A 27,168-nucleotide genomic window follows, 5' to 3' on the forward strand; every position below is an offset into this window, starting at 1 on the left:
ATAAACACGCAAAGGCAGTTCAGCTCTAAAATCTGTGCTGTGCCCTCCTGCCAGGAGGGAAACCAAGAGTTTGGCAGCATGCTTCAAAAATCATCTCCCCACCAGTCAGAATTTCAAACCCCACAGCCTACAAGAAATTACATCACAGTAGACAACTAACCACAGACTTCAAGAGGAGAGAAGCATTCGCAACACAATCTGCACCTCAAATATTCTGATGGACAAACAAGTTTTCCTCATGCATCCAAATGGACAATCTCAAGAGGGAGGGAGAAAAACAATTAGGAAATCTCTCGCAGCATGTGTGTGCACTGCTGGAAAATCAGCATCTGCAGTTCATATAAAGTAACTTATTTTCCATCCAAGGCCCTGCAAACCAGTGCAGCACAGACACACCCCTGAAGTGTAAGAGACAAGTCACACCAGCACAGTTAGGTGGCTTCCTCACCCATAGCCTCATTGCATTGATTCAACACCTCTCTCCGATTTAAGTAATCTTCTGAGGTTTTTTACTATAATTCTTGTTTATGTTGGTATTTCTATGATGGTTTTAAGAACAAAAATGTTGGAGTACTCTTTTTCATCCATCAGTAAACCTAATTAGCAACACCGTGCAAAGAAACATACTGTTTCATCATCTCTGAAATATTATGTGTACCTTAGAAATGCTTTCAAAGTGAAATGTCAAGAATCAGAACACTATTAGATGTGAAGAAACTTTTACATGCGGATAGAGCATTGTGCTGCATCCAAAAAAGCCAAAGTTATCAGCTAAAAATCGCAATTGTAAATTACCATCCCTTGTAGTCAGCATTTTTTTACATTTTTAATCAGAAAAATAATTCTACTATAAAATTAATACAAAAATTTGCATTTGAAACTTTCCACAGCAATTGGGAAAAGTGAAGCAGCAGGTTATTCCTACCTCCCTGATTCAGCCTGTCCATTGTTTTGTGAACATCTGTTCTTGATGACAAGCAAAGAATCAGGACACCAAACACAACCATTGAGATTCACAAACAAGGCCCCAGAATCCAAAACACCACAGTGCTGAGACAAAGAGCACAAAAGAGGAAAAGGAGGGGAAAAAGAATCACCACCAGGTTGAGAGAATTAATTTAGATCCCATTCATGTACTTCACCTTTTCCTTAAAAGGAGCGTAACTGATGCTCATTCTATTGCCAGTATCTGCAGTTTGAAGCAGATGAATAAAACATAGGCTAAATTCAATCTGTTATTCACAAAAATAATTTTCCAGGGACAAGTAATGCTGTGTAGCATCATAAGCTCATCTTGCTGCAGAAAGGCTTAAGGAGGATGGTTAAGGTGAAGCACAGGAATCAATTTTCCTGTGATTGTGTTTTGACTTCAACTGAAGCAAAATAGAGTTTAGGTAGGTACCTGGTCCTCATTCATTTCTGTCAGTAATTTGTTGGCAAGGTCTTTCTCACTCTTGTCTGCCACTTTATTGTTAGCATTTAAAAACAGCTGTTAGAAACAGAGACAAGAATGGAAATAATTGCATTAAACAGTTACCTGCAGCCAAATCTGTGGAGGCTGCCTTAGATTTGTATTTCACATACAAAAACAAAAAAGGGGGCAATAAAAGGGAAAAAATAAAGCTTTCTCTGGTAAGACAATCGTCCATTAGTATTAGTCTTCTGTTAATTCTTAGAATACTGAAGATTACACTGTATTTTTGCTATAGAGTAATTGCTTTTTTGCCCCCAAAAAAAGAAATTAAAATATGTAATCACTGAGACAAGGAGAGAGATTTATCTGGAATTTATACTCTTCCCTGGCTTAGCAACTGTGATTTCATTCATAATCTGCAACATGACAGTTCTAAGAAATTTGCTTGTAAGAAATAAAGACGAGCAGGGCATTAACAAGGAAATGGATACAGCAGTTTCACCATTTTCCACTTATGTTTCACTCTAGGTGAAAGCTGAAGATACCTAGACAGAATATTTTTATCTTCAAACAGCACAGTAGCAGAATTTCTGGGGCACACGGTCATTGGGACAGGAAGAAGGGAAAAAATACCTCTGCCATCATCCTAAGGTTACAAATAGCTTTAAATCAAACATACACCTATACTGCATCTTCAGCTAAGGAACTGCTCTGTGTTCAGTAGCTAAATTCCTAGTCAGTACCTGAATTTAACAGTTTCAAACTCACCCAAATTCATAATCAATTGCTGACAATTTGTGTGCCAAATTTAGCTGTAACTTAATCAGACCTATAATTTACCTCCTTCTGTTTTAAGAGTCTACTGAGGTATTAAAAAAAATCCTGATCAAAATGTTTTAAAAGTCCCTTTAAATAAAAGCAAATACTTTTCTTTAGTGGGTAAAAACTAAGCATTTCTTTCCATCCCCCCCTCCACACACAGATTTTGTTCCATTATCTGCTAGTTTAGAGGAACAACCTGAGAAATCAACTTCCATAAATTAGGGCAAAACAAAGGACAACACTCAAGATATTACTTTGACTTACACAGGTGTAAAAGCACATCATTAGAAACACTTTGAAAGGAACATCACCATCAAGAGCACTTAACAACTCAGAGTAACTAATATATCTCAGAGGACTATAACGTTAGCAAGAATAAGAACATTAAACAAAAGCAAATGCAGACAATGCAAAAATAAAGCGTCGATCAAACTTTTAGTATGAGTTACTTCATTTATCATAAGGTATATGAAAAAGAAAAATAGAATTCTTTTACAATTTCTACAGGATTTTAATCTTTCCATTTAAAAGTTGTTCAAAAAACATATTTTCTTCTTTTAAGCAGACAATGTTGGAGGCTGCTGTGCTTTGAGCAAAGTCTGACCTCTGAGACAGTTAAACAGGTGAGAAAAGATTCAGCACTGACAAACCAGTTTGTTAAATGACTCTCACGACAGAATAAGCACTTCCTGATACCTCTAAATTACAGTCTCTCTTTTTGGATATCACTGGCAAAAAAGCAACATTCAGATCATCAAAACTTAACCAAGCAGTTTTGAAAAGCTTTTGTGCAGATCACTAACCCTAAAGCATAGATAGCTAAGGAAAGACAGCTTGCCCATGAGCCTAAAAACCAGCAAATATGAAAAAAAAAGATTTACATCTTAGAAGATTGTTATACTGCAAATTACTAGGAAATATGAGTAGAAATACAGCCTTGAACACCCCAAGTTCTTTGGGATAGCTATAGCAGAAATAGAGGTATGGATTTTCTTTACCCCTCCTTTCCATAGAAATTACTTGCATTTCAAGTCTGCAGAAGATCTAATAGCTTCCTGAGTTTCAGATATGTGTATGGACTCTCATGCTCTCTGCAGAGATGCAGAACATGCTTTCCACACATGGCTTGCTTAAGAATGCAGCAGAAACTTTCACAAATGAAGGAATAAAATCTAGAGCTAGGGCCTCCACTCCCAGCTAATAAGGAGAAATCCTAGTTTCACAGTTAAATCAATCTTTGCATGGAGACAGTATACTTGTAAGTAGAAATATGCTGCAACACCTGCCCTGCTTCTATTCTCTCCCACTTCTCATCTGTGGGGGTATTTAGCCTGCAAAAGGCTAAAAAAGCACACTGTGTACCAAACTGGCAGCACTGATCTCTAAACAACACAGTGATATGTGAGACTGTATCCCTGGAAAAAACCTTAAAAGAACGTATCTTGTAACAAACAGACAGGCAGAATAAAAATAAAAACACCAAGCTGCAGGAAAAAATAGAGCAGCTGTTCCTGTTTTTTTAAACTCTACCATTTGTTTATGAGTGCAGGAACACAGCTAAGAGTCTCCATGAAGAGGTAAACATCATGTTGTTGATGATTTTAAAAGAAACTAAAAAAGGAGTTTCTTATAGAGTACAAGGTTAGTACAAAAATAGGCAGATATTCCCAAACACAGAGAAGAATGGAAAGGTCAAACAATGTATTTTCAGAAGGAGAAAATAAAACTACAGACTATTCAAAACACTTCAAGTCAGTTGCCATTCTGCCACTGATTATAATTACAATTAAGACATAATCCAAAAACATTCATTTTTAATACATCATTGCATTGAAATACATTCTAATCCAAAATCTAAATGGATTAGAAAGAAATTGCACACTGTAGCTAGCATTACATTATCTACGTGAGTATCAGAAGGGCTCAAAACAGCTATATCACTAACATAACACAAAAAGAGAGATAAAATAATAGCAGAGAGTTACATCATATCTGTGTTCTTTTACACAATGAAAAATGAAATCGGTGCAATCAGTGGAAGTTTGCAAATTATGACCATTTGTGGTTGAGATGGAAAATGAAAATCCTATGTAGAAAAGGAAAAATTGAGGAACATTTTTAACAGCTTGAGCTCATGTTTTAGTCAGTCACACATAGGACTCAAATATTTTGAAACACTTACAGTGGCACACCAGAAAGATTTTTTTTAACTGGAAAAACATTCCTCTGAAATTAGAATTCAGACCTCCATCTGGCAGCAGCTGTTAAATGATTTCCGAGGAATCCAATGATAGAATATAAAAAACAAAACAAAAAAACTAAACCCTACAACAAAAACCCAAATAAAAAGGTAGGAGTGATTGATTTTTTTAATCAGACATAGTGGTAGAGGGCATTGTGCTTAGCTCAAAGTCTGACATTTGAGAGACTTCAATAGATAAGAAAAGATTTAGCAGCGATTCAAAGATACAGCATCATAACAGATTTTAGAGACTGAGTAGGGTCTGTAAAGGTGTTTTGCTCAAGACTCTACTTCATTAGTAATAATACAAAGCAGGGTTTGTTAAAAATATGCTGATAAGGGAAAACTTACCTTGCAGTTCTGCAACAGTCGAATGAGATGCTCAAAGCAGTTACTGTTGAGGAAAATGGCCTGCAGGACAGGCCTATCTGTGCAGTCTAACATGGCTGTGATGGTGTCTACAAAATTAAAACAGAACTGGCATCAAAGAAAAAACACTTCCCAAATACATCAAGCATATTTTCCTGCACAGTCCATAATACACACCAGGAAAAAACTAGACAAATTACATGCTCCGCTTTTTTGATCAAGAATGATATGCATTTAAGAACAAATCACTAGGCTTAAAGCAAATTTTGACAATAAAAACTACCACATAGACTAATATTATGGAGAAATTTCAGCTAACTAATATCTTTGACTGCTTTGGGGCTCTGTTTCAAGTCATTGCCAATTGTGAGTATATAAGCACCATTACCTTTTTTTAGAGCACATGAACATTTGTTTCCTCAACAAGCAATTCCTCAGCATTCTACAGCAACCTTATACTGCAAGCATTCTCCATGGACACAATACTATTCCTCAGTTTTCTTGGAAGGGTGGGAAAAGAAACACCTTTATTTCCCATGCTGAACATCAAAATGGAAAAAACCCAAACCCCTGAATTCTAACTCAAAAACTTATATCCATCTCTTTCAGACTATTACAGTAATTTCACGACTATAAGGCGCACCCTTTTGAATAAAATTTTGGCCAGAACCCAGAAGTGCCCCTTACAATCCGGAGCGCCTTATATGTGGACAAAGTTCGGAAATTTGCCAACCCAGAAGTGTGAGCTGCGAGCCGCGGGGGGAGCCGGCGGCAGATCCTTGCTGCAAAAAAAAAAGTGCACCTTATAGTCCGGTGTGCCTTATATATGGGTAAAAGTTCGGAAATTTGCCGACACCCAGAAGTGCGCCTTATAATCTGGTGCGCCTTATAGTCGTGAAATTACTGCACTTTTGGTCAATGTTTACAACAATGTTATTTGAAAATCAAATCACAAAACAGCACCACATGGCTATTTTACTACAGAACAGTTTTATTCTGCAATTACCAAGGCTCTGATAAGTGTCACTTCTTGCCCAGCGAAGTTTTTCTCTTTTAGTGGAGACTTTCAGTCTATGAACCTTGATGCTCTGCTTAAATGGTAGCAATCTGATAAGGTTTCTTCTGGGCTTTTTATTAATAAATGATTAAACAAGAAATATCTAAGCAGAAATGTTTAAAATTTTTCAATTGCTTAGTCAAGTCAATATTTTTGCTTCAGAGTTATTGTCAAGAAATACAGAAAGGAACTGTGTACTCACTGAGCATTTGGATCTGTAGTGCTATAAATCTGCTCTCCCACTGCCTGCATCGCCTTGGGTTAGGTAAGGCTGAATGGTCTGAATTAAGCAACTTGAAATAGTTCTCCAATATTGTACTTGTCTCGACTTGGCGCTGGTCAGAACTGCTGGTTAGGAGGATATGGACAACTTCTGTCAGGCACTTCAGAGTCAGCTCTGCCTTCCTGCTCACTTCCTCAGGGTTTCTGTCATCCCAGTTGTCACAGTCTGCCAGAACACGCATCAAGACTTCCATAGTGGCAGGAGACACTGCTTGAAGAGCATTCCTCTGAAACCCATTAAGGCAAAAAAATTAGTAAAAAAAAAATCAATTTAGAAGAATTAAAACCTCTTCAAGCCAGCTGTGTCTACTTGAGTTATTGAACCATGCAAGATGCATTATTGTATCTACTAATGTTGTGTAGCTGTTAAATAACTAAGAAACATTCAATTTGGATTATGCTGATGGCTACATATTAAATACCTCTCATCTTGTTCACTTAAATAGGCTCTCTTTTTCAAAGGGAATGCTTCTACATTTAAATGCGGTTTACAAAATTGTATAAGGTAGCCTGGATAAACTGTTAATTTGAGGCAAACCTTCACCTGAGTTTTCATTTTAGATTAACCTGACCAACTGACTTGACTTGCAGCTTGTGGGGCTGACAACCACTGGCCTCTTGCCTGACTTTAGTCACCACCAGGAGAGCAAACCCTTACTCTGATGTGCTGACCAGACTTCCTGGCTTAACTTCAGGCTTTATCACTTCCTGATGGAGCAGAGCCTGGCTTTGCAGCTCCCTGGCAACCTTTAAAAACACTCTTTCCTGAAGGCCAGCAGAAGCAGCAGCTGCTTGTGACCAAGCTAAGTAGGACATTACAGGAGTCAGGTGAGAAAGAGAATGTTGGCTTTACTGCTGATGAATACCCTCTTTGTCTCATATTCTTTCAAAGACTTTAAACTGCTTCCAAGCTGTAAAGGCCCCATGCCTCCTACTGAAAACAGCTTACTTTCAGCACTGGGAGGTAAGCCAGATCAATTTCATGCACATGAACACAAAACTTTGGTCTTTGCAGGTGGAAAGTCCTAATCTAGTTACACATATTTTTTCTTTAAAATATTAGAGTAAGTTCATATGAGCATGTAGTTGCTCTATCTACAGTTACTTGGAATTGGGACGCAGCTTTTAGCATTTAGGTTCCTAAGACAAAAAGAATTAATCATGGATAATAAATTCTTCTCATTTACAAGTTATGGAGTATTTAAAAGTCTTAAAGAAGGAACAAGCATTTGGAGGTTTCAGCAGCTGAAAATTTTAGTTTACCCTTACCTGACCACCAGCCACAATAGCTCCAAAGAGATGCAGCAGGCAACATTTCAGGCTTTCCTTGAGATGTTCACTTTCTTGAAAGCATTCTGATTAAATAAAAAGAAGATGTTCCTCAAAAAAAACCCCACCAACAAATAATAAAAAACCCTTCCTATTCCCTGTCATCATACAAATAAAAAAAATGTCAATTGTATCATCTCCACTTTGTTTTATATTACTCAGACACAAACACACCAATTCCATCATTATCAATGTACCACAACATTCCGCATTTATCAGGAGTTCACAGGGCCACACCTTCAGTTTGCATAAACTTTCTGTGCCAGCCGATAGAACTATAAACACACAACCTTTGCTCTTGATTCATAAGGTAAAAATGAGCCCATTTTGTCCATATCAATGAGAAACAGAAGGGCATTCTAACACATAACCATTTATCAAGCATGACAAAGTTCAGAGAAATTTTGGCATGAAAAGTCTGATGCCATAAACGGTGCAGGTAGCTTAAAAAAAACAGTCCCTGAGCTGACTTGAAGGCAGATTGCCAGAGAATCCTGGGCAGATCTGTAACCATCTTAGCAAGTAATTTCAACTATCTAAGGGTAATGACAACTATCCTGCATCTCTTCTCTTGCCATATCTGACAAAAATTAGTCCCAGACAGCCTCAGGAACTCTTAGCAATAGATATAACCTGGATATTGTTGTTACAGTAATAATGCTAGACCTAACACAGTAGCAAGAAACTAAAAAGGATTATTTTTGGAAATACCACTTATTGGCAAGTAAGATTTCTGACTACATACTGAATGTCCAAGCCTGTTTTAAAAGAAGATTGTAGAGCTATTTTTCCTATCTGTTTTCCAAACAGAACAAAGCTTACTTAGATGATCACACCGTTAGTGAGCTAGTAGCACCACTCCTTGACTTAGAGCCACTGGATAGTTGCAGAACCTCAGATAAGTTGAAAAGAGCAGTACCTAGCAGATTGTGAATAAATCATTAGACTGGATAGACGGAAACCATGCCCCCTCAAATTAGTCCTGGCATGGCAGAATGCACATGCTCAGGAATTTCTTGCTCTGTCCTTTCTGCCAACTGGCCAACAAGCAGATGAGTATCTGCTGGCTAATTAGCACACTACTAGTTCTATCACATATGATATTTAAGAGACTTAGGAGGAACCACTGGGTAATGCACTAAATGGAGAAGAGAAAACCTACAGACAGCACTCCCCTGTAGCAGCCTTTAGAGTGGGTTTCCAGTGCGCTAGCACATAGGTAAGGGCATTTTGACTGGCATCAACAATTCAGTCTTTTTGGCAACTATCTTTTTTTTTTTTCTACACAGCAATGGAATCCCAAGGAACAGGAGCTGTGACTCAAACTCAGAAGAATCAAATTCATAAATGCTACCACTCTACTAATAGAACTTTTTATTTTCAATTAAAACTAAGTTAATGGATAGCTGCAAAAAGGGCTGACTTCACTCCTTCACTGTCCATCCCTCCAGCTTATTCCTGCTGCTTCAAAATTTTGTTGGCACTAACGCTTTGGTATGGTAAGCTGGCAAACTACTTGGGCATCCCACATTCTTGAGATTTAAGTACAGAATACGGACATATAAATCCTTCTCTACAATATGATCTGTAATGGTAAGAACACATGAATTCCAAAGTAGCCATCATAATATTTGATGACTTAATCAGAGAGAAAATTGTTTCCCAAACTTGAGGCCAAAGAGCATTTGCTAGTTGAATGGCACAGAGTTTCATTTTTTCTAACTATTAAATCATATTAGAGAGACGGAAGTGCATGAACAGTCTCCTAAGATTATTGTTCCATGAGAGTTATCAGCACAGTTACTGCAGGGATCTCACATGCAACCACTATGCATAAAAGGAAAAGTCAGTAATTCACAGAACCAACCCTATCAAACCACATTAGCCACTGAAATAAAGTCTAGAAATAAAGAAAAAGGCTTTCAAAGATGAACAGGAATGGCAAAGGAGTGATGCTCATAGCAAAGAATAAGTACAAAAAACATGCACTTGAAGTAACTCACTTCATTCAGCCTCAGAAAGCAAGTAAGGAACATTTACATTTATCAGGCATGCTTAGGAGAAAGTTCTTTAGGCTCACTAAGTTCATTCCTCTACAGAAAACTATTCTGAACAGGCTGTTAGTAATACTTACGGTAAAAGAAAGGGACAAACTCAACAGTGAGGGAAGCTGGTTTATACTTCTGTCTGCTCCTTTCAACTGTACTAAGGAAACGCCTGCAATTACATTAACAACACACAACGAAATTAGACATGGATACCTTTGCTTATGACTTACTAATTTATAATATGAAATTATAATATGAAATAGTAGAAAACGCTGCCATAAATCAGGAGTTATCTTTTGCCTACAGGATGAAAAAGAATAGTGAAGTAGGATTTCATCCTGAAAACATGAATCACAGCTAACCCCACATTCAGTCTGCACCTGAAAATACTTAACATTTTACAAAATGGCTTAGTTAAAAAAAAAATAATAAAAAACCAGCAACCTCTTATTTATTCCATGCTTACTGTAACTAAGCAACCAGCTAGACTGTCAAATTTCTTGACCAAGCAATTTTAAATGGGCACAAAACATTATTATGAGTTCATCAGGCTGAAGGGAACACATAATCAAATTCAAAGGGATGTAATTCTACTGATACACTTACAAACTTATTTGAAAATATGTAACTTCTCTATACCGTGAACTTCCGTAACCTCTTTTTCCCCTATTTCAAGCAGGACTGCCCACCACATGGTTTCTTTGTTCCACTAGTTTATAAAAATGGTCAGTTTTTGGAAGGAGAAAGCAATGTAAGCACCTTTGTGATGATCAGTTACAACCAATCACCTCTTAATATATCCTCAAATTTAATTTTCTTCCAACTTTTATATTGACAAAAAATACTATAATTTTTGGAAGTTATTTAAATCATATCCAGTTTGAGAAAGCATAACTTGTTTCTACGGTGTGATTCTATTGGTTCATGGTTAAAGCTCTCATAAACCACAGTATTTAAAATCCTGTTCTAGTCCACACATACCCTGCAATTCGCTGCCTCCAGTTTCGATACGGATCGTACAGACTTTCACAGAAAGCCAATGCATGTCTCACAAATTCTTCTATGGGGGTCTGATCCTCCACTTCTTTTTCTTTTGTTTTGCTTTTTAACTGAGGAGAAAAAGAAAGCTATGGTCAGAAAATTCCCAAAAGTTGAAAATTAATCTTTTATCTGATCTGATAAAAGATCTCTCCCAGAACAGTTCTGAGCCTACAAATGATTCCCCACGTAACACTGATACTGAAAGAGCAGATCACATAAAAAGGAGCAGGAGATATCAGATGGCAGAAATACAGATAAGAATTATTAACCATGTACCTGTTGAATATACAATGTAGTCATGGTGATAACATGGTTAATGTATGAACACATCCCAATCTCTTCCACATTAGCCAAATTCCTGTAAAGACAACATAAAACCACAGATTGTACACAGTGCTCAATTTGAAGCTAGTTCAAACAATGCTTTATTTAGCATTCTGTTTATACTCAGACAAAAGAATACCAGTACTTCAAAAATACTCTCCAAAAGTCTGCACATACTTGTATGTTTATTTCTGTCACCGTTACAGAGCTCACAAGTTTTCATCTAACAGGAAGAAAGATTCAAGTCACTCTGTTACAGACCAATTCCATCTGGAATTTGGGGTTTCAGAGGTTAAGCAGATTCCCAGGACACCCTAAATAGAAAGCTCAGAAATGGCATCTGATAACGAAGACCGTAATGTCCACTTTACTAGCACATACACTTTCTAAAACTTTGGGAAACATAATACCTAGAAACATTTACTCACTTTAAATTCTCTGGAGCAAAACAAACACCTAATAAATTATTTTAGAAAATAAGGGAGTTTTGCAATAAAGGAAAACTGAATTTCTCAGTTTTAAAGTTACAAAGACGAGGTACCAAAGTGATGACGTAGGAGAACTTTTCAGCAAGTAAAGGTGACATCAGTTTACAATTCAGAAACACATTACAACCATCCACTCAGCTTACATTCAATACATAACTTAAACACTGCCATTCAGCTTTTTGTATTGTTTCAGAGGTAAGGCAAGCCAAATTATTCAAAAATCCTGCTTCAAACACTCCTCAGCAAAGGAGATAGTTTGTTATATTTTATCCCCTTCCTCTCTCTAAAAGCATTTTCCAACAGTAAACTGAAAAAACAGTGAGGAAGAGATCCCTAAAAATAGTTTATGCATTTGTGTCAACAGAATTACACTATCAGGCAGAAGTTTCAGAAGGAAATCAGCTGCATGAGTAGTGTAAGAAGTTTAACAAGCTGTTTATGGAATTACAAGCATGTTAAGAATGTGAAACAGTTCTTCCCATACAATTTTCTCAAGTTATTTCATAGCTAACAATTGTTACAGTGCACCTTTTCTTTTAAAAGTACTTCTTATACAAGGTACATCATATCTTGAATTCCCATAGGTTTAACTTCTACAGCTATGAGGAATTCACAAGTGTTTAAACCCCTCCTGTTCCTACTGCAAACATTATTGCTAAGATGACTGCACTGCTCCCCTCTCTCTCTTTTATTCCCTCCTCCTTTATTTTGAGGATAGTGAGAAGTGCAATTTCTCTGTATCTACTGGAAGGTATAAAATCTATATTTATAGGCTGCATCAAGATTTCTTAAAACATTAGCCTTGCTGAGGCAACAATTAGAATAAATACCTGCAAAGGATGATAAAAAATTTCACAAGTAAAAGTGACAGAGTCTGCTGCTGCTCTTCCAGGCCATCTGACATTTTCTGGACACACTGTAGTAACTGGAGCCTGAGGACCTGAAGAATGTTATCAGGAAGCAGTGATATTCCTGGCGGAATGTCATCCACCCTAATGAAAAAAGCCAGACACAAAATTGTTAATCGTGCAAATGTCAAGTTGCCCACCAATTTCCATGTACAGTAATGTCACGATTACAAGCCACACTTCCAGGATGTCAGCAACGTTTCATTTTTCCTCCATGTATAAGCCGCACCGGAGTGTAAGCCGCACTTTCGTTCGCAGCGAGGACTAGCGTGCAACTTTCACAAAGTTGCCAAATAGTAACAGAATCGCAGGATTGTGGAGTTTACTGGCTCGGCCCTGCTCGGGGCAGCTGCCAGGGAGTAGCCCCAGCCCCGCTCACCGCAACCGCCAGGAAGCAGGAGAGCGGCGTGCCCGGCCGCCACTGCTGCCGCGCTTGCCAGGGGCGGGCAGTGCCGCTGCTGCCCCGCCGCCCGGGGCCAGGCAGGCTCCAGTTCGGCTCGGGGTTGCTGCAGGCTCTCACCTCTGGGTTTGGAAATTTCCTAAATTTGTTCATATATTGGCCTCTGAGTGTAAGCCGCACTTCCGGGTTGGGAGCTAAATTATAGTCAAAATGGTGCGGCTTATAAGGGTGAAATTACTGTACTCATGTAGTGTTCCAGTGAAGTTCTGTGGGAAAGGTCACCTAGCTGATACTTTCTAATGAACCACAAGGAAATACCTGGTGGCAATACATCAGCTTGAGCTTCCTTTTCCCCAGCAATGAACTACATTTAAAAAAAAAAGCACTAAAATTCTTTAAGTGGCTTCCTAAATCCTCACCAATGCAATGATCTGCCTTAATTGCCACAGAGAAGTTGCACGATGCAGGTGGCCTGGGAAATTCCCAGGGATAGCCATAGCGGAATGAAACATGAGAATAAAAGAGATTTGGAAGAACATTTTCAACTTTCTACTGAAGACTAAAAGTGTCCAAATAAATAACATGCCAACTATTACACAGTTATTGAAGTCCAGTTGGCATTCATCCACAGTGAACCTCGTGTTGTTCTTACACAAATTTCAGAAAGCCATACAAAATTATCTTGCCTATTGTTTTCTGCAAACTAGAACAGTTCTAGAAACACACCAGCAAGAAGCAAAACACGAATAAAAGAATGGGTTTATCTGTGATTTAATTTTTTTTCCAGTGATCCAAAACCAACTAAGAAAATGACCCAGGAATAACCATTAGGAAACCATATCAATAACAGTATAGAAATCTACAGATCTGTAAGAACATTTTTTGGGATGAAAACTGTTTGTCCACAGTTGCACATGCTAAAAACAGCCTTTGGCAGCAGCTATTTACCCTGACACACCCTCTACAAACTCTACCCAGGAAAAGGAAGACACAGGCAAGAACCTTACATCTTACAAAAAGCCTTCAACATGGGCAAACCAGAGGAAAATCACAACAAAAAAATTCAGCAAGCTCAAAACCTCACTAATACAACTGCTGTGTATGTTGCACCTACGCGGGGAAAAAACACAAAAAAGATGTGTAGCAACACAGTGACCAACCTTATACAACATGACTGCTATTATTCAGGGAAAATGAGGAACAACCCATGGTTTAGCTTCTAATGTTGAAAAGGAAGCCTTTACAGGACAGAAAAATCAGAGACCCAGTTTAGTAAAACACCTGGACAGGTATCAGTGACAGAAAGATCCCATATCCTAGAAGGCGAATGTTCCCTATAGTTATACAGACAACCACCTACTCTTCATTTCCTTGCCTCTTCACACAGTTGTGCAATTTGCTTTTCACATCGTAGAATTCAGAGAGTTGTAACACAAATTTTAGAGCCTAGGCTCTAAACTGATAGCAACACACTAACCACAAAACTGAGAGCAACTGCTTTTTTCCAACACAAATGCCAAGAAATAAATTTTAATTTCTTGGATAGTTACTTCACCCTCAAGATGCTGGCAGATCCACACTCTCTGCAACAACAAGCATGGTTTCTCAGTCTGATAATTCAGATACTGTATTTCAGATTCTCTTAATTCCCTCTCAGTATTAAGAAAACCGTGATTTTTGACAGCTGAAGTAGTATCTCCAAAAGTTAATTCCCTAAAATGGCCAAGAAGTTTTTTTCAGTAAGATCATTAAATGCTTCACAAGAGAGCAAACAGCATACCCTTCATGCCTCACATCCCAAAGAATGTTTTCTTTGCAGTAGCTGCCTGTGTGTTGCACAACCCATGAGAACTTGAGAGAAATGCAAGACCAGTATGAAAAATCCTGACTGGTATTACACAAAATACACTATAGAGTATATAAATAAAGGTAAATATTTATAAATAATCAAGCTTGTTTTCACCCCAGAGCAAATTACTACCATACCACCAAAAAACCTTAGATTTAAAACAAAGATTTAAATTTGTTGACATGTGGTACCAATTTTTCCCAACCAGACTTGCTGTTTAAAGTAAGTATGCCTAAATGAAGGAAAACTTATTAATAAAAGACCTCATACCCTATCTGACATTGTTATTTGACTGCTGGTACCCTACCTCAAAAATATGAGAAAGAACTTGACCATTTGGGTTCTTTTTATTTGCAATTCCTTTCATTATGTTAACGTGGTTATGCAGCCATACAAGCTGTGCCAGGTGTCTGAAAGGGAACTCAATCACCTCCACCCTGCATGCACCTATTCCAGCACAAACACACACTAGAACTCTCCCCTGCCAGAGGTAACCACTTGGGAACAAACTGCTACAGCAAACCAGGCTTCACTTTTCAACAATCCCCATGTAATCATACAAACCATGTAATCAGCATTCTTATCATGATTTCTGCATCATTTTTATGTGGGTTTCAAGTCAGCAAGTTAATAAAATACTGTTTCTATGGTACTTTGCATGAGCTTCCTTTAAGTTCCTTCGTTCAAGATCATACAAACCAAACACAGAAAAAAAGTATGACAACACTCTGGAGGCCTTTGTTATTTTTAAAAGTATTGAATCAAATGACAATTCCGCTTCAATTAGAAGAGAAAAATTCTCACATCAGCTGGTAAAGGTTTTATCCTTTTTATGGTGATACATATGACATGTATTCATGTTTTGAGGGAAACAACAGACAGGAGTGCTGGTCTTTTGTGCTCAATGATCAAACCATTAGCACAGCTATATTCACACCTTTTCAGAAAAGTATTAATACCATCATTAATGAACCATCTCCTACAGAGCAGAGGCACAAAGATAGGGGTAGAACTGAAGCTGTATAAGTCTATAAGCTGCATAACTGTATAAGCTCTACTTATACTGTCAAATCATACTAGATACACTCACACACTATATTTAGAGGTTTCCTAATTCTGTATTGCTTAGCATCTTTCACATTTCCAAAGTAGACTTCAGGAAATTAGATATTCTAATTTATAGAAAGAAAATGCTTATGAGTTAAATCAGCAAGTGACAGTGCCAAGTAAGTCTTTTCAGGAAGGAAAAAAAGCCCAAAACCAGACCTGTAATAGAATCTTTACATTTCTTAACTGGTATTTTCTTGGATGCTAAAAACCCCCACATATGTTTTAGACTGACACAAAATTTCATGTCTGTCTTCCAAAAGGTTGGTTGTGTCCAGTAAACCGTACAAGCCTTCTCCCTAAACAGTTTCTCATAATTTCCTGGCATTAGCCCTTCACTACACAAGGTCTTTCAGGCATATAGCTGTAAAACGTACCAAGATTTACAGAAAGAAAAAAAAGAAAAAATATTGTTGGCAGTCATTTTCTCATTTTAGCTAACATCATACTTCTTTTAAGACCAACAGACAGAATTAGTTGTCTAATAAGGAATCCAGTTAAAAAGAAAAAAAAAAAAATAAAGTGACTCCACAGGGTCCTTTGGCCCCTGGAGTCTCTGGAAATCAGCATTTGGCAGTTCCACACTGACCTACTTTTCTTTTTCACGGGCCCCATATTACTGTTTTCACAATGTAAAGGCCTGCAATACAAATTGGCAAAGCCCAAAAAGATGCCACTTTTCATATACCTGATTATATCACAAATGCAAGTATAAGCACAAACTGCAATTCTTTGTTAATTCTATTATCGGAATGCCATGTATTTCAATGCAGACATAAAAGCACAGGAATGATCTGCCTTCATCCCTGTGTTGTTTTGATGCTTTTTCTTTACATCCGTTACACAAATGAGTCTAAATCCACATGGTTCTCTTCTTCCAGGCCAAATCACTAATCCTGTCATTAAGCTCAGAAAAACACACATTATTTTTACACTCATTAAAGGCACCATCTATCACAGTGAAGATGCTGCTACTGTTCTGCATAACTAAGTTTTATGTTGCTGAAAAAAAAATCACCACAACATGAAAACCATGAACACATACACTAAAAAACACTAAGTCAGAGTACAAATAAATTTTTAAAAACTTAAAATCAAAATACCAAGACATTCCTCTGTTCCAGTAATCTTATTTTAATACTAAATAATATGTTAAAGATAACCTGTGTCAAAGGAGAAACTTTTTTGCTTAACTAAACATAGTAAGATGCATTTTTGACACTACAATGGAATAAATTTTCAGAAAGCACAGAATTAACCTGAAGGTCTTGCATACTAATAATTGCACTATATATTTTGCACTCATATAGGCATTATGAGGAAAATCTTAATACAAAGAGCTGGGAAGTCCAGGTTTTATCTGCTGAGATCCAGTTGCAGCATTCTTCATTTCCTTGTAACAGTTGAGGCTATCGCTTGCACTTCAAACAGGATCTGACCCAAAGCCCATTAAAGAATTTCCATTGATTTCAACAGGGCTTGGAATGCAGCCATCATCCAAGGAGCACCACTCTTTGCTTTCAAAAGTGTTTATCAGCTTAATACTGACTTTACAGTATTTTATCAGCTATAATACAGACACTAGTTCTCAAGAAGTCTGAATCCTTTAACGTTTGGTTTTCCTTAAAATCCCTAGCTCATCCAAGAATCTCAAAAGCAAGAGAAAACATCCAATGCCTAAGTTCTTATTCCTCATTTTCTAAGTTACACATGAAAACACAATCATGATAACACAGCATACAAATTTAAAATACTAAATATGAAACTCTGAAGTTCGGCTCTGATAGACCCTCACGTTTGTAAGTGGGAGCTTTTGGTCAGCAACATGGGGAAGTCAGCAATACTCTTACCCTGAAATCTTCATGGATAACTGGTGCATATTCTAATTTGCAAATGTTTTCAGCTGAGATACCCAAATCTTTCATTGAACACTTCATTTGTCCTTAATCTTAAAGCAACCCCTGAAATGAAGTTATAAACTCTCTACCTGTATCTTGCTCCCCTTGTCACTGCTGATGCAGTGATACTGTTTCATATGCAACATTTAATGAATCCTTATTGAAAAAAAATATGAGAAACAAGGAATAACAATTGCATTTCTATGTGCAAGAACAAGAAGTACTCATGCCAATTTCCTAATACAATGCAAATACCACTATTTGCCTAGTTTCATAATCCCCAACCCAACTCGACCTTCAAATGAATAGGAGTAACACTTCACAACTAAAAAACTTTGTTTTATTTAAAGGTAGCACTGCCATTGAACAAGACCGGGCTCTCAGCCAGGATTGTTTCAGATATCAGGAAAAGATGAAGAAGGCTCTAATTGTACATACCTCGTTGGCAGCTTCTCAAAGTCCACATCCAGAAACTGTTCATAGCTAGACACAAAACTATCCAACCAGAGCTTCAGGTAATCTGGATCTTTCTGTAAAAAGGAAGAGAACGTTAGGCAATACTGCACTCAAGGTCATCTGTCAACAACTCTGTAGTACTACCTCAAATAAAAAGCTTCTATTTAATGCATTCCAACTGTGAGAAAAGAGGGAATACACATTTTTTAGAACTAAAAGGAAAAATTACCACCTGTGTGCTTTGAAATCTTCAGCCACATTATGCTGATGGGACATTCTTGCTCTATTCATTAGTTTATGTGCCTCTTCCTCTTGGCACCAGCATCAACCAAAGCATTTTAGCTTTTCCCCTCACAGACAATCTTAACTTATTCTCCAGGATCATCCATACCAGCTTTACAAACTTTCTGGAATGTGTTCTAGTCCTGATACCATAGATACACAACACTCCTTATGGGTCATAAATTAAATAACCCTAACAGCAATCCTAACCACAAATTAATTTTCTTTCTGCTTCACTCAAAGGTCAATATGGCAGATAGCAGAAGAGAGACAGATGGTGTTCAGAAAGACAATGCAGAAACTGTGACTTGTATACTAGATAGCTATAAAACAGAGAGAAAATTATATTTAAGCTTCCTAGTTGTTCCTAATAGAGCACAAAGACTCTGTTTGTGACCAGCAGTCTCTCAGGGCTGGACATTGTCCCAGGAACTAGGACAAATACTAGACCACCACAAACCACACAGGGAAATTCTGTCAAAATATTTCTTTGAGGTAGTCTTACTTTAGAAGTCAAGCTGCTTAGTTTTCAAAAACAAGTTGCCAGCCCATAGTTAACATATTCCTCTGCCATGACTGCGCAGGCCTGTCCATTAACACACACGCACATAGTCCCACGTTCTACAGTATAAATCACTTTTTAAATGCTTTTAAAATTTTTGCCTAAGTATTTGAGATTACTAACAATTTCTGAATCCACCCCATAACTTGTAACATTTTGAAGAAGTTGAAAACATTTTTCTTCATCCTTTTCCCTCTCCTGTATCTCCTCCCTTTTTGCCTTTATATTGCCATAGATGTTCCCAAATAAGATAATGTTTCCCTGTAAAGTTAAGTTCAAAGAGCAAACTGTGAATATCTCTAACAATGTCAGTGTAAAAGAAAGTCACCAAGAAAGACTGACAGAGAATCCTGTCAGTATAAAATAGCTACCTACAAGAGCCCTCCACAGGGGAAAAAAACAAACAAAACAAAGTTGAAAAAAACACGCCAGGAAAACAAAACAAACAATCTCAGAATAAAATAAACACATAAATTCAGAACCTCAAGTGCTGCAGGGCTCTTCTCAGAGCATCTTTCCACAGCAAGTACAGCAGTTATGAAGCATGGAAAACCCCTTCTCATTCTATACTTTACCCTTCTCTGTGTCCCCAAAAACCACCCTCAACTCAAGCAAGAAGTGTCACAAACATGCAGACATAGTTTACTTCACTATCACTATTAAATATATATAAAATGTGTCCAGGTACTGTGACAACAAGTGCCAAATAAAGCCTTCAGCTAGATACATATCTTATCTGATTATTTGCTTCCACTGACTTTACTGCATTTTCTTGTTGACTTTTCCTAATTGTCTTATTTTCCCTTCTTCTGCTTAATTCCTAATCTCTCCCTCTTTCATAATCCTCCTTCTCCTTATCTATCTCTACTTTATTTTTAAATTAAGTAATCACTCCCTTGCTTTTTCTGTTAAAAATCTGTCAAAGCAGCACTATGTTCTGGAAGTGTAATGTAGTCTTGTTCTCATGAACCACCAAACTGTTAACTTATCTTAAGCACACCTACCAATTGTCCTCAACATGAAATTGCAAAACACAAAATGAAGGAAGCTGTTGAGATAAAGAATAATTGCAAAGTTTCCAAGCTACTAGTTTAAGCTACAGAGGTTGTTGGATTATCAACATGTAGGTGAGTACAGAATACACATTTCTCAGGTTCAGACATCAAACATATTGAAAATCAACCCTAAAGTTAGACAAGAAGTAAGACCTGCCTAAAGGAATAATTTAGAAGTAGTACAAGACACTGTCTTCAGACATCCCAGCTTTTTAAAAATGTTCACATATTTAAAGTGTTAACTTTCTCATATTTCACAGCAAGAAATTTTAGTTGCAAGAAAGCTATTTCATAGGATCATAAAGACAAGAAAAACCAGGACAGCATTTTAATAATTACAATACAGCTCAGGCTATAAAGGACAAACCAACCACAGTGAAGTAATGAACAGAAATGTTGCCATTTCCATGTGCCCATGCCTCTGATGATAATGGCCATATACATGTGCAAAAACTAAACTTACATTACTTTTTCCCTGTTGAACAAACTGCTTCTTCACTAGCATGAGAAACTTCTCCTTGAAATTCAACAAGAAATGCTAGATTAATTCTATTCATATTCCCAAATTAAGATTGTTTAACACAGCTCAGGCACATTCCCAATTGGTAACAGTAAACTTGCGGAAAAAAAACCTGTTGTTCTTGGTCACCATGAAAGAAGATATGCAAATAACATTATCTGACTTAAAACTGCTTTAACAAAAGTCAAGGATGAGAAAAGGGGAAGGGTAGGGCAAAAGACAAAATTATATTAAATGCCTCCTTGCTCCTTTTTAATGATACAGCCTAAATCAGATTCAAGTTTTTTTGTCTTTCAACTACAATATCTTTGCAAAGCTATCAATACAGACTGGGAAGAAGAGAACACTGGCAGACAATATTCAAGAAATAGCCCAGATGCAAGAATAAACCACGTGTTATGAAAGAGCCAAAAGTTTTTGCCTACCTGTAGAGCACATACTGCTCAATTGGCTTTGCCCCTAGAACTCCTCCCAGTCCTGGTAAAAACCAAGAACTGCAGTACTGTTTGATCATTTCCTGCAGCACACTATTCAAACCAACTCCTTTCTATCTCAATTCCCTGACAGTCAATTAATTAATATTCCAAGTTATTAAAATAATCAGATTTGATATCAAAATACCAGGTAGCATTGCTGGTACATGCCAGTAGAAAACACTTTATGCAATACTTGACATGGAGTCAAATCTAGAGATTTCCATCCAAGCAACAGCACTAACTCAAAACCACTTGTACAATTTTTTTTTTTAATCATGAAGCAAAAAAAGTAAACAAGATCACTTAGCAACATGAGAAACACCAAGAAATAGATCTCCATTATACATCAGTTAACAAAGATGTGTCCTTTCCAGACATGAAAAGAAGACTTGAGAAGCAGAAGTTCATTCCAGGAAAAAGTAAGAAAATATTTAGCAGATGGGCTACAATTAAGGTATGTAAGTGATTTCAAAAATGTTAGAAACAGAAGTTATAAACAGGTTTCAAACTTGAAATCTGGCCCAGGTTTTCTTTTTTCTTTATTAGTAGCAATCATTCCAGATCCTAGGCACCAGTCTCCTGTTAAAAGTTGCAAGAAATCTACATTTTACTGAAGCAGTTTTAAGGAAGGAAACTGAAAATAGTAAATGCTACCCTTGGCAAGGTACATATAAATGTCCTAAACCACAGCTAAATACATACAACATTTCTGAAGACCTGCCTATGTGAGTCAGATGCACCTTACACTCTTTCAAACCAAAGGCATCATAGTTTAGGAGAAACAGTTTTACAATGGTTTAAAATTCCAAGTTCATAATAAAACCAGGCAGTAATAACAGATACCAGCTGTTTTGTTTCCACTGTGATTTTATGCACAATGCAATTACCCTACCCAGCACCTTTATCTTGAACTGAACTTTTTCTTGAGCTGTTCCCACTTAATCTGGAGTTTACATTTGGTTGGAATGAAAAATGAAAAAAAATGCATTTCTGTTGAGTTCTCCCCCCACTCACCTTTTCAACTATCCTCTATTTTCCCACGACAGAAGTGGTAAACCATATTAACAGCAGAACATGAATTAGCCTTACATTAACATGACTATATTTGTGTCCTCCAATGCCAGATCAACTTTCCAAGCCTGTACATGTTGGAATATGACAAATATCTGTGTTACGTGCCTGAAGAGTGCATCCCGTGGGATCCATGCTGCTACTGAGGGCAACAAATCACTGAACTGCAGCCTCAGCTCCACCTGACTCACTATAAATTGTGACCTACTACATTACATCTGTGGTCCTTCTACGGAAGCAGCAGAACACCAGAACAAAGCATCGGAAATTCTCAAGAAGCTTTGCTACCAGTAGAAGCAGCAAGAACTACGGAATGTATTTCCCCTCTTTGAAAATTACCCTTTTGTTATCATTCTGCACACAGGTAGCTGGAGGCTGTATGTCAGAAAACAGCTCCAAATTGTTTTCTGTGATGCTGGTTGAAGATGCACTTCTAAAGCACAGTTTACAAAGCAATGTATGCTTTGATAATACACCACAAGGCTAAACTAAGATAAACCAATGTGAGACTGGTATTCTTTTCCAGCACCACCACACACACTCTGCAGACGTCCTGTGAGATCAGGAAGAAATCAAGAAGGACATTTTTGATTTGCACAGCAGCAGTAAAAGCAGGAAGAAGCTTGTGAGTGGTAATAAAATGCCTTTCACCAATTACAACTTTCCAATTACTACAAGATAAGAAATGTTGTTTTCTGAAACCTTAAAGCCTTCTAAGTTACAAGCCTAAGCTTTTAATTTATTTATCTAAAACCTGCTTAGTTTTGTGCAGGACAAATTTATGTAATTTATTTCAACAATAATTCACATATAGAAACTGCATGCCTTAAAACTTCAGGAAGATAATTACTCCATGGTTTGAACTCCAAGAGGGTAAAATTCAATTTAAGTCAGCCATTTCTCTTCATAGTGATAAACTGAAATAACCAGAGTTTTAACAAGGCTTTCTTAAAAGTGTTATTGTAAGAAAAGTGAAAATCATAAAAAAAACCCGAAAAACAAAATAAAAAGTCTTCATTTACTTTACAAGTTCTTTTGTTGATAGCCACAAATTTGCAGAGGCTAAGCTTAGGCTCCTGAGCTCAGCCCATTGTAATGAAGGCCTGCGAAACTGCTATAGTAAGTGTTCTAGCAGTCACTCACCCCACTAATGAAAAGGAAGTCCTTTGTGCCTATCAGTCACACGCAGCTCAGAGCACCTGAAAGTGAAAACACCTCCTTGCTCCTTCCCTTCCCTAAATCCCTCTGGTTTTCATTAAAAAAACAAACAACCCAACCTGGCACAATGACACACCACCCTTCAGGCCTCCATTTCCCCAAGATCCTCTCCAGACAATAGGAGTTGCTACAGCTCTTCACACTTCAAAGAAAAGCACTGCCAGGCAAAGGCACTGCAGTGTTTCTAACAGGTACTGAAAATAACCGCAAAAAACTCAAAACCGTAACACATTAAACCCATCTCCCATGAAACAGCCAGAGGAGAATTAGGGATTTTTTCCTTTTCCAACACAGTTACTACAATGCTAGAAAGGGAAAAAAAACAGAAACAAACATTTGCTAAATAAACCCATTGTACTGGTCCACAGTACGCACTGCAAAATTGTGATTAAACACTGTCAAACAATTATCAAGATTCCCATGGAGCATTAACACTTGCAATATGGACGTATAAACTCCAGCAAGGCTGTTCTTAGAGGTGGTGGAACTGGGAAAAAACTCCCAATTCACCACCTTCAGCACTGAACCACGCTGAGGCAAAGCCAACAGCCAAGGGGGGATCTTCTCCGATGCCCTTCAGACACAGGACCTTCTCAAAGGCAATGATGTGAAAAGAAACTACAGCCAAAATCTACACCAGCTTGGGACAGGTTCTTGTCTTTGATGTACTAAATTGTCTGGAAATTACAAGAGCCTTTTCTAGTCTCTAGGAAAACTGATTAAATGAATGACGAAAATTCTAATACACTCTTATTTTTCAGTCTGCCTATGCAAGAATGTCACAATAATTGTTTGAACCAATACAACATTTTTTAGATCCATTAAGAAGCCAGGTAGTACTAGTCTCACAGCTAGCTCTCAATTAAAAGAAAACATTTTACACAAAACTGGCACTAAAGTCCTCCCAACAGAGTCTTCAGCCCTGAGCCTTTGGAATACAGGCATGCTTACCACCGTTTCAATTCAAAACTATTTATGTATTTATATGAAGGGTTTCTTTTAGATTTAGTAGTAAACTTCCATTTCTACTAAGGCTTCAGGCAAAGAACTGGAAGGGCAAAGCTCAGTAGAATTATAAAGATATGTTCAGGAAGTACTAGTTGCTAAAAAACAAAAGCTGGATCCACCCGAGGCTCTTTGCAGTGTCACATTCCATGCTCTAAAGGCAAAAATTCCCTGCAGGGCAGTTCAGAGTCCAACTATCAGACAAGCCCGACTTGTTCGACAAGCCAGTCGTTTGAAGTCATTAAATTTAACATGCAGCCATCAAACAGCCAGCTGGGTCTGACTCCTGTGCTAGCTCTCAGTCAACCTTCAAAGTGGATTTCAGCTTAGAAGCACAACCATAAAATCTCACTGGCACTGGCATTATCATAACTAATCCCCCATCCCCAGGCATTTTATTTAAAATAAGAACAATCCTTTGGTGTCAAGGTTAAATTAGGCTTACAAAATCTAACACTAGGAAACTAAACATGAAACATTGCCTTTAGATCACTAACGAGTTTACTCATCTTCAAATTAATTGAAGTAGTCTGCATAATGCGGAATTGCAGAACAGTTCTCAAAACTGTTTGAAATACACAATTCATTTGGGAATTAGAAGACTTGTGTTAAGGGACCTCTTTTCTCTTCATGTTTTCAGACATAAAAAGTTACATTTCCAGCATGAGAACTCCTAGCAGCCTTTACTCTGAAACATGACACAACGCTCATGCTGCTTGCGTACCTTCCATATAAAATGCCAAAATAAAAGTTGAAAAGTTTTGTTATAGCAGCAACACTGCAGTTAGAATTAGTAAAAGACTACATGATAAACTATTTTAAACTGGCATAACTGCCTTGTTAAATTCAATCAATCAATTCTAATTGATTGGGGAATTACCTTTGGGCACAATTGAATCAGTGGATCCAAAAGAAGAAAAGGCAAGTAACTATAAATCTCTGCTTTACACATCCACACAAGCATTCTGTTCCATTTCCAGAATTAAAAGCAAAAAGGGATGGAGTGGTAATGCTTTGTTTTATAAATGGCAGTTGCAGTGAATCATGATAGAAACAACTATTTTGGGACAAGTTAAAAATTCTCTTTAGCATAGAGATTTATACCAAAACAAGCCTATAGCTGCCAATCATGATGGAATTTAGCTCATAAATTAAAGTTTAATATTTTTCTTCTCTTTTTAAAACAAAAATATTTTTAATCTAGTATTGCCTTAAGTTCAAGATAATCCAAGCACTTTTATTAATTATTTTCTTTTTTACTTCAGATCTCCAAGAAAACTGAACAAACTAAAGAATTTTCTTACTAAAATAGAAGTAAAGCCTCTTCTTTTCTTTCTATTGACTTTTTATTGTTGCTGTTGTTGAATGAGGATAGAATTACAGCCTTATAGCTTGAAACTGGCACGTGACTGATGCCATCCATGGGATGAGTCTAATGTCTTCACATTTGACAGAAAGTACCACTAGGCAAGCCCCCTGTACAAGCTGGTATACCCTGTTTCAGCTTTCCAAAGTCCACTGCACAGAGCACTTATCAGGAATTTACCATACTGTAACAAATCACATTCTATTAACATTCAATTCTCTCATCTAAGTTGGCATAGTGAACCAACTGGAAGCTGTATTTTAAGGGGAACAAGAAGCATCCAAAATAATTCAAAGGCAACTAAAATAACACAATGTCAAAAGCCGACAATGTCAAGATAGCCTAAAATTAATAAAAATTCAAACTACATCTTAGGAAAGTCTTAGACATTAATTTTTACTTGCTTTAAAACTCCAAATGATACCATTATTTTACATGACAAAGGCTGAATTTTAGCACCAACACACACAAAATCAGCTTTTGCCCCACTGAGTTTCTAACTTTCAGTGTAGCGCAAGAGGCAATACAAGTTTATCACAGACAGAAAGGAAGCAGGATGGTGCTACAACAGTAAAATATCAGCCTTTTTCACTGTATCAACAGCTAAACATTGTCTAGCCATGTCTTCCAGCAGATAAAGGTTGAGAACTCTATTATAGCGTAGCAAAAAAAAGTCTGCATTTGTTTCAAAGTGTCATGTGATTACAACACACTAAACTAAAACAAATTTCTGTGTTTTTAGCTATGGATTTAACTATTCGGTTTTGCCTCTTCAGTCTCACCTGGCCTTACTTAATGCAGTGAAGCTGAACTATACACTGAAGGGGTATAATTTAAAAATCCCCAATTCACTTCTCAAAAGCACACTTTAGAAAACCCTCAAAAACTGTGGCATAGCAGAGTATGGGTTACTTGTCCAAATGCTGTTTGGCATCCACTGCACTTCTGCTGGTACAGTGTTTAAATGATCAGCACAACTAACAAAAGACAAATTTCTGTAAATAACACACTTGTTTTCTACATCCTGCTTTACTCCCAAGAGCTTTACCCACCCACTACATATTTAATATCACTTATTCCCATGCTTACTGAAGGCAAATGTAATCCTCATTCATAAATTAGATTATCAAAACTGCTTTAAATATCAGAGAATGCATCAACACATACAAACATCTTACCAGCAGTGAGAAGACTCACAGCTAATGTTTAGATTTGCAGATACTTGAAAAAGCCTGAGATATCAAACTTAAGACAGAGTTTGAGGAGAATAATCAAATACAGTTTTCATTTCTTGGTGTTCCCTGTTGTATCTCCCATCACCCTCCACTGCAGCCTCCCATTTAGTAGAAGATAAATTGGGAAAGTTAGACTTGAGAAATTTGGTGGCTTTTTAAAGAAATAAGAAAAATTACTTTTAAAAAAAAACTGTACTGTTGAGATGTGCACATTTTGATGTTTGTCCCTCTACTTGCATATAGTTCTTTCAGCATGAAAAGCTCAGTAATTAGAGAAGTTCTTCTCTTCTACAGCAGCTGTTTAACCTTTCTGAAGCCTGTAAATATTTTAACAGTATCTATTG

The 27,168-nt window shown here is 37.2% G+C and overlaps 1 protein-coding gene across 1 annotated transcript in view; it reads right to left on the bottom strand.

Moving 5' to 3' along the window:
- The window catches only part of NBEAL1 (neurobeachin like 1), an 80,501-nt gene that overhangs the window by 46,772 nt on the left and 6,561 nt on the right, over positions 1-27,168 (bottom strand). The window contains 9 exon segments of the mRNA XM_033064802.1: positions 1,403-1,489; positions 4,830-4,936; positions 6,107-6,413; positions 7,456-7,541; positions 9,650-9,732; positions 10,545-10,672; positions 10,881-10,962; positions 12,247-12,408; positions 18,017-18,108. Of these exon segments, the coding sequence (XP_032920693.1) occupies positions 1,403-1,489; positions 4,830-4,936; positions 6,107-6,413; positions 7,456-7,541; positions 9,650-9,732; positions 10,545-10,672; positions 10,881-10,962; positions 12,247-12,408; positions 18,017-18,108 (1,134 nt within the window).

The sequence above is a fragment of the Catharus ustulatus genome, chromosome 7, assembly GCF_009819885.2.
Source record: "Catharus ustulatus isolate bCatUst1 chromosome 7, bCatUst1.pri.v2, whole genome shotgun sequence".
Lineage (NCBI taxonomy): Eukaryota > Metazoa > Chordata > Aves > Passeriformes > Turdidae > Catharus > Catharus ustulatus.